This window comes from Vigna angularis, chromosome 6 (assembly GCF_016808095.1).
Source record: "Vigna angularis cultivar LongXiaoDou No.4 chromosome 6, ASM1680809v1, whole genome shotgun sequence".
In the NCBI taxonomy this organism is placed as follows: Eukaryota; Viridiplantae; Streptophyta; class Magnoliopsida; order Fabales; family Fabaceae; genus Vigna; species Vigna angularis.
The window spans coordinates 35,471,164-35,480,064 of NC_068975.1; the positions used below are offsets into that span (position 1 = coordinate 35,471,164).

The 8,901-nt window shown below is 33.2% G+C and overlaps 2 protein-coding genes across 4 annotated transcripts; one reads left to right on the plus strand and one right to left on the minus strand.

Annotated features, from left to right (window-relative positions):
* On the plus strand, positions 1-3,403 carry LOC108342597 (putative serine/threonine-protein kinase). 3 transcript variants are annotated; one of them, XM_052878867.1, is made up of 7 exons: positions 1-209; positions 466-571; positions 759-871; positions 1,309-1,519; positions 1,633-1,870; positions 2,165-2,327; positions 2,893-3,403. In XM_052878867.1, the coding sequence occupies exons 2-7, from the start codon at positions 469-471 to the stop codon at positions 3,196-3,198; spliced, it is 1,134 nt and encodes a 377-aa protein (XP_052734827.1). In that variant the 5' UTR covers positions 1-209; positions 466-468; the 3' UTR covers positions 3,199-3,403. The 3 variants fall into 3 exon arrangements, with proteins under 3 accessions (XP_052734827.1, XP_017435878.1, XP_052734826.1); XM_017580389.2 differs by having other exon boundaries at positions 475-571; XM_052878866.1 differs by lacking the exon at positions 1-209 and having other exon boundaries at positions 254-571.
* Positions 3,404-4,076: 673 nt separating this feature from the next.
* On the minus strand, positions 4,077-7,644 carry LOC108343156 (clathrin light chain 1). The gene is made up of 3 exons (XM_017581253.2): positions 7,169-7,644; positions 4,842-4,995; positions 4,077-4,755 (listed from the first exon to the last, which is right to left on the minus strand). The coding sequence occupies exons 1-3, from the start codon at positions 7,531-7,533 to the stop codon at positions 4,330-4,332; spliced, it is 945 nt and encodes a 314-aa protein (XP_017436742.1). The 5' UTR covers positions 7,534-7,644; the 3' UTR covers positions 4,077-4,329.
* Positions 7,645-8,901: the final 1,257 nt, after the last annotated feature.

Genomic DNA, 8,901 nt, shown 5'->3' on the forward strand with positions numbered 1-8,901 from the left:
ATTTTCCATTTAAATAATCACCGGCCGTCTGGCGGCTGTATTCCACATTTCATTGCTTTCAAATTTCAATCATGCGAACACTTATAAAATCTATTTTCACATTCTATCACGTTTCAGTTTTTGTTTCCCATTGTTTATTCAACTTTAAGCCTTAGTCAATACTACCACAACTCTGTTTCTGCCTCAATTTTCTTATCAACCCAGATAAGGTACCCATTTTTCAATCTCAAGATTAACACTCTTTAGAAAATAAAATAAAAGGAAAATGATGGTTTACTTTGTTTCTGAACTTGCTCTTATTAAAAGTCCAAATCTTTTTCTAAAAAGGTTTCTGGGTTTTGTTTTTCAGTTTTATGTTTGATTCTTTGATTTGAAGAGACGGTGCATGGTCTAATTTTCAATTGGGTGGCCGTGCCTGCAAATATTTCTGTCTCTTAATGTTCTCATCTCATGTTAGAACATTAGATTATGCAGATTGCAGAGTATACCAGGATCATTATGACTTGTGGCTGCTTTGGAGCCAAATCTGCTAAGAAAAGACGCTCTTCTAATGCTGCTGGCGAGATTGATGGTGAGGATTTGGTGGTTGGATGTTTTCATATTTTAACAATGCTTTTCATTATCATTTATGTGTGCTAAATATTGTAAATAAATTCGTTTTAACGGCTCTGTAGTTAAAGATTATTAACTTGCAATATGTTGATCTATAGAGTTCTTTTATTGCCGCTTATATTCATTTGTATTATTTTGTTGTGCAGGTTATCCCCTTGATAATGTTAGGCAATTTTCTGATAGAGAACTGAGATTGGCAACTGATAATTACCACTCAAACAATAAGATAGGACGAGGAGGTTTTGGAACAGTTTACCAGGTATAAATTTTAATGTTTGCACGAAATCAATATGAATGTTACTCACTTAAATTCTTCATTCTGGGACCAACCTTAATACATTGTTTTTGGGTTATGAAGAATATCATCACACATACACTCTTTTTTACTCTTCTTTCAGCATTAGGCTCCTTGAGGAATGACCAAACATACATACATATGGGATTCTAGTACCAATAAGCTATATTTTCCCCAAATGAAACATGATAAACTCAAATTTGAGTATCTGATGAATACACGCCATAAACAAAAAAATAAAATTGAGGTGCATTGTTTAGCATCTAGTCTTGCATGTTAAAATGTTTCTTTCTTATTGAATATGTGTTAAGCTATTGAAGAGTAATTGTATCACTTTAGCATTTTAGGTTTCTTACTATGTTAAGCCATTCTAAAAAGCCATCATGTGACAATTTTTCTAGGGAACCTTAAAAGATGGAAGACGTATAGCAGTGAAGACTCTCTCATTTTGGTCAAAGCAGGGAGTTCGAGAATTTTTGACTGAAATTAAAACTTTGTCAAATGTTAAACATCCAAATCTTGTTGAATTGATTGGATTCTGCATCCAAGGACCCAGTCGTACATTAGTCTACGAGTATGTGGAAAATGGGAGCCTTAACAGTGCACTACTTGGTAAATATGTCAAATTTTCGCAGTATATTATGAAGTCACAAGTTAACTCCAGATACAGATGAGAGAATGAAATATGCATGTAAACTTTATTTCCTTTTTTCCTTCCTTTGTAGGCACAAGGAATGAAAACATTAAACTAGACTGGAGAAAAAGATCTGCCATCTGTGTAGGTACTGCTAAGGGTCTTGCTTTTCTTCATGAAGAACTTTCACCACCAATAGTGCACAGAGACATCAAAGCTAGTAATGTACTACTTGACAAAAATTTCAATCCCAAAATAGGTGATTTTGGGTTGGCTAAATTATTTCCAGACGGTATCACTCACGTTAGCACAAGAATTGCTGGAACAACGTATGTAAAGAGTTTTTAGAATACATAGTTCATGCAGTTCTATTGTTAAGAATTCTTACACTGTCATTTACCATAAATACTTTAAAAGTCATATCTGTCATGATTCTGATTGATTGACAGTATAAAAAGACAGAATAAAAATAGATCTTTTTTGCTTGTGTCACTTTGTCTCTTGCCCAAATCCTATCTCTACATTGTTATTGGATTAAACATATTTCAATTTTTGCATTTCATGAATTGGTCAATTTATACTTGAACTATTGGTTATGGAACTCATTAATGCAATACCTGCAGTGGTTACTTAGCACCAGAATATGCAATAGGTGGTCAGTTAACCAAGAAGGCTGATATATACAGCTTTGGGGTTCTTATACTTGAAATAGTTAGTGGCAGAAGCAGTGCCAGGAGGACAAACGAGACAAACGGAGAAGGATCACCCAAATTCCTCTTGGAATGGGTACATAAATCTTAGTTTTATGAGTTACTTTGCAACATTATATATTTTATGTCCAATAGATATTTATACTATGAAATCCTATCATATCCTTCTTACTCAATAATATCTTGTTTATTCATTATCTCTCCACTACCTTGTTCCATGTAACCTAATACATTGGTGTGTTCCTGAAAATGGGTCATCTTTGGTTTTAGTTCTTTAAAATCTTAAGTTTCCATCCATTATACTTTGCAACTTCTGATAGGGTGAGATTTTATCAGGGACTAAAGTTTGAATATTTAAGAGAATTAGGAACAAAAGCATTTAATTTTAGAAGTTCGAGACTAAAATCAAAGATGACCCAATTTATTAAGGATAGAAAACATTGGGAATTCATTTTACAAAAAAGGTAATATAGAGTTGAATAGTGAGACAGAATGATAAAGAAGAAAAGTTGATTTTAGAAGATGATGGATAATATGATGAAATTTATTGGTCTTTGACTTTGATGGTATTTATTTTTGTTTATGCTATTCATATTGTGGAAGTTTGGAGTGGACATGATGATAGTTATTTGGTCTAATAGGCCTGGCAACTTTATGAGGAGGGGAAATTGTTGGAGTTTGTAGATCCAGAAATGGAAGAGTTTCCTGAGGAAGAGGTACTGAGATACATGAAGGTTGCACTTTTCTGCACACAGTCAGCAGCAGGTAGAAGGCCTTTGATGATACAAGTTGTTAATATGCTATCTAAGGCAATCCAACTCAATGAGAAAGAACTTACAGCACCAGGATTATTCACAGATGAAAGAGAATCTTCTAATAGGAACTCACAACCTGTTCCTTTTATTACCTCTACTCATCTTGCTATTACTCAGGTCACCCCACGATGATGTGTATTGCAGAGTTGCAAATTTAGTAAAAAAAAGTAGTACTTTTTTGTTTTTTAAATATTGTTTGATTGTCTTTTTCTTTTTCAATTTAGGTATCAAAAAATATAACCTGGCATGAAAGCAATTTCTTGCTAGTGCATGTTGAAACCTGTAGAGTATGTCTGGTTATCTTGGATTATTTCTGTTGATTATGTGTTCATGTGAATACTCCTATTAAGGTTTTTATTTCTGCCTTGGTAATAAACTCAATGGTACAAAGACTGAGTTCTTAAGTGAAAAAAATTATGTAATAAAAAAGAAAAAAATAATATGCAATATTTTTATTTAAATAAATGGTAGATTCATTTTCACTTTTCAATTTATGAATATTCTTTCACTTTTCTTTTGTTAGTATCTTTTTCTTAATCTACTCGACTTCGTCTTAACCTCTATTTTCTTTCAAATTCATTATAAAAAAACAAAAACAATCATAAGAATAAATATATTCTAATTTTTTATTAATATAATTTAATATTAATCTAAACTCTTTTACTTTTAGTCTTCAACTCTTAACCTTTTAAATAATTCCAACAACTACTCTTAACCTTTTAAATAATTCCAACAACTACATATACGATATATCAACCCATAAAATATATTTAACGATTTTAATATAACATGCGCAACATCTATAAATATTACTACATATTTTGAACAAATATGATATAAATGATTTTCAAAAAATTAAAAATTTCTAAAGACCAAAATCAACCATTTCTAAAGAAGCAAAAGCCAGCTCTAATCAAGACTAATAAAATTTAATTTTACAGCAGAGATAAGGAAAGTAGGATGAGGTACAAATATATCAACGGAAATTTTAAACACCGTAAAAGAGTCTGTTTGACACCACCAATCAGCAATCCCAACAGATAACTTTCTGTCTAATAGGATGTATTAACCCATGATCATTGAATCTCCATGTCATAATTGTCAATGGATTTAATTCACATAAAACCTTAAAGTTGGTAATAAAATGTAACCAATAAGCATTAGAAGCTAATAACAGGGCAAAAAGATTCACTAAAGACAGCATGTGGAGAAAGAGATGCCAGAAGAAAGATTGAAGGGGAACTGAGGTATGATACGCAAAAATCATGCAGCAGCCTGCTCCTCAGTGGCAGGAGCTTCCTTCTGGAGTTCGTCTGCGGCGCCATTAGAGGCAGCATCCTTTGGCTGTGAAGCAGTTGCACCTTCTGCTGCAGATCCAGTTGCTTTTGATGCTTTCTCTTTTCCATCCTTACCGTCTTTGGCATCTTTAGCAGGAGCAGGTGGCGGAGGAATCATGTGAGGTGGTGGTGTATGCTTCAGCTTTAACAGTATTTGCCGCAACCTAGACAGATCCGTGGGTTTGCCGGGCTTTGGGCCTTGAATGACTGTAATTGATGGCTTCTTGTCCTGATCCTTTTTGCCTCTTTTCTTTTCAATGTTGGGAACTTCACGAGGAACGAGCTCTGCAATTGCTTTCCAATAAGCTTTGTCTGCCTCCTTGTGAAACTTCTCTTGACTAGCCAAGAATAACTGCTCCATAGAAAAATTCCATTCCCTATTAGAACAGTAAAAGATACATCTGGCGCAGATGATGTCCTATTGCAAATAAAACTTACCTTCTCCCTCTCTCTATTTTGAACCTTGCTAGACTCAACATTAACCTTCCTCTTCTCATAGAAAGCCACCTTATACTCCTCAGCTTCTTCAATAATCTTCAACCTCATCTCTTTTTCTCTTTTCTCCTTCTCTTCTAGGAGAATGGCATTTTGACTGCACAAGGAAAGCCAAAGGCATTCGTTTTTTATGACAACTGAGTTCAGTAAACTTACAAAAGATGTTATAATTTATTGGCCCAAGATGAGAGATCGAGAAATTGATGTTCTACCATCAGGTTCAGAACTATTTTTCCCTCGATAACTCTATAAAGTGGAGATTTAGATTAATCACAATAACTTTCTTTGGTTAAAAGTATTTAATGGTATTAAATTTATTAATGTGACATTAACAAATTATCGTAAACATTTATTACAAACAGTTCCTGGGATTGAATATCTAAAATATAATAAACTTCATCTAGACTCGGAAAAAGTTAACATGTTGACTGTTTAAGTCTTGCACCATATAATTAACATAAGTATTAGAATTCTAATTTCAGAATTGCTATTTTATTTGACCAGAATTATCAGTAAACAAGAAAAAACAATGATAATTTGCATTTTCTTTTCAGGCCAGATCAAATTTCTGTGTATGATAAATCAAACATTAGAAGATCTTCATTCCCATATCAAATGCCTGTGCGTCGGTGGTAAAATTGGAGAGAAATATTAGGATAACAGCCACCGCAGACATTAATTTCATATACCAGGATGCAGAAGCAATTGTCAAAAGGCTATAGCAAGATAGCGGGATGGCTGCCATTTTGAATATTACTAATTGTTATTACAAACTAGATACTTTATACTACACATTAAAATTCAAAAGCAAACAAAAAAATTAAAGAAATTCATGATAAATAGTAAGACAGATTATGCACACAATCACCATCAATATAGGAGCTAATAACAAGAATAAAGTAAACAAAAAGGATATAACAGAAAAATAACAAATTAAATAAAATTAGCAGAAAGTGATGTTGAAAGGAAGAAAAATATTGGAACACGAGAAAAAACAGTCCGACGTGAAGTGACGAAGATAAAAAAAAAAAGGTAAATTTTGTGGAATGGTGAAGGAAGAAGGGTTCCAAATCCTGTGATGCTTTTGAAGTTGTGTACGGGGTAAAAAATGGGTTTTTGGACTCCCTATATCATGGTAGTGCTACCATAACACAAAAAACTGCTATTTTGACAACTATTATTACAGCCACAATGATCGCTATTGAAAACTGGTTTGCTCTAATCTAGTACTCCATAATAGCACACCATTTGACTACTATGAGAGCTACCATCATATTAGAGAAGAGAACATTGAAAAACCATATAAATCAATGAGGGAAAATTCAGTTCTGTTCAAAGAATGTGGAACACACAGTTAACATACATTTGCATGAGTTAAATTCCTTTTCAGCTTTTATACGCATGATAAATCAAGCTTATTTGCATAACCAGATAGCTAAATATCTATTACTCCCTAAAGCAGGTGGGAAGAAAAGAAAAAGAGATAAACAAAATCAGTGACCTCGGTATATTACGATACTGAATTAAACCCTATAAATATGAAGTATAACTTCCATAGCACACTCGCAAAAAACCAAGATCAAGAGGATCCTATACAACCCTCATCAAGATTTATCATCGTTTAAGTTCAGTATAAGTTGCTTGCCTGCTCTAAGCTCAACAGTCAGCAAGGGTCAACTTTAGCATTTGATCGACTGATCATCTGATTCCCAAGGAGAAGGAATCAAACAATGATTATTTTCCAGCCAACATCTAGTCAAATTAAGTGATCACATAGATAAAACCCTAAAAACCATCAAATCACATGGACAGAAATAAATCCGAACCGCACCCTTAAAATTTTTCATACAGCGCAATTTACTCTAAAGTACCTCATCTCACAATAATTATAGAGTATAGAAATCCAACATCCATGAGTGAAAAATCAACCACCCACCCCTTCGTTCATTATTTCCCAAACTTTCTCCATCCACCAGACTCCCTAGCATACAAAAATCGATACCCTAAATCTCGGGGAAATAATTATATATCTTACAACAGCTCAAGTAACTGCTTGAAGTAAAATCGTATCAACCTAAGTTCACCAATTCGCTTTCTACAAGATCAACCTCGCCACTCCCGATTCACAGTTCTAATTGCTTACTAGCAACCACGAGACTCTCGGTGAGGAAACTTCTGGATTAAAGCAAAATCATCGCAGATCTAAGCAGATTCAAGTGAGATCCAACAAATTCACGAAACAGAAGAGGAAATTGCAAACAACCACTCACCGGCGCCACTCGCGAAGAGCGTAGCCTTCCTCCGGCTCCATCTCGGTCGGCGGAGGAAGCACTGGACCGTCCGAAACGAAAACTCCGTCGCCGTCACCGTAGCCGTTTCCGTTTTCGTTTACATTCTCTACGGAAGCAGATTCGAAGGGAGACTGAGAGTAAGCGGGAGCCGGATCAGTAAAGCCGTAGATCTCCGGCGAAGCGGCGGCGGAGTGATCGACGGGGACATCACCATCGGCGGAAAAACCGCCGGTGAAGGAGGAGTAGCCGCCGTAGCCGGAGAAGTTGTCCTCGTCGTCGTCGTGTTGGTGAGTTGAAGAAGAGTTGACGTTCAAGTCATCGGTGAAGGCATCGAAGGAAGACATGTCTGCGACTGAGAGTTTCTCTCTCTACAAATGGTTTCTCTCTCTTCTGTTAAACGCAAATGATGGGAACACTGTGGCTTTGCTTTGACGGAGGTTCAGCACTCTAAACTCTTCCACTTTTTAAATACTTAACGGTGAATAATAATACAAAACAAAATGAGAAAATTCACATGCAATCTATATATGAAAATAAATACTATGAAATACATATGGCAAAAAATAAATAATTAAAGTCTGATTCATAGTTGCTATAGTATTTTTATTAGAATAATAATTATATAGTATTTCACGTTAAAACAAAAATTCAATGATATACATTGAAAGAGTAAAAAAAAAATTATTAAAAAACTATACACTCAATCAATTAAAATCAATAGATTATTACGACAATTATTACAAAATACGATAGTTTATAATTTTTTCATTAGAGATCTGTATATAATGATAGACTATTTTCTATTTTCTTTAAATAATGAAAAAATAGAGTTTATGCGTAGTTTTGATCATCCAACTAAACCACAGTATTAAATAAGTAACTTAACATTTACATAATACTTCTGATGTCTGTTTGATAGCAACAAATTCATTTAAATGAATGATTCATCAGAAGAACAATAAGTTTTAAAATAGAAAATAAATATTGATATGGACAGGGCTGCAAAAATAATTTTTTTATCCAGACATTATTAATTATGCAAATGTTTGATAAGAAACTTATTATCGAAAAATTATTTTATGATCGAGCCATTTTATTTTTTATTTGATATTTTATTTATAACAGTTAATAATGTAATTTTTTTAACAGTTTTTCTCTACAATGTTTTATTAATTTTATGAATTTCATATTAATTTTGTTAATTATACTTTAATTTTGATACCATAAAAAGATATTTCCAATGGTTAATAATAAGAGTAATTGTTGTCATTGTTATTTTATCCAATATTGTTTTAGGAGTTTTGCATAATGTAAGAATTTTACGCTTGCCATAAGAGAAATTTTGTGCTTGCCATAAGAGAAATTTTGTGCTTGCTCTTTTAAAATTTATATAGAATCTTGAATGACAGTGATTTTAGAAGATTCATTAATTTCTTTTATATAGACTAATACCCATTTGTAGTAAACATTTAGCCAGCATTAATGATATTGTACTTTTATTTCAAAATATAAAATAATTCGAAAAGAATCAAGTATTTTTTTTCTTTAGGTGTTTAATATGTAGAAAAACCAAAAGGTAAACATTTCGTTGATAAAATGATTATTAATAAATGATGATGGACAGGTGTTTAATATGGTGCATCGAGCAGTCTATCGTTGAGAAATTTAACATTGACTAAGATGGAAAAATTCGAACAATCATTCAGACAACT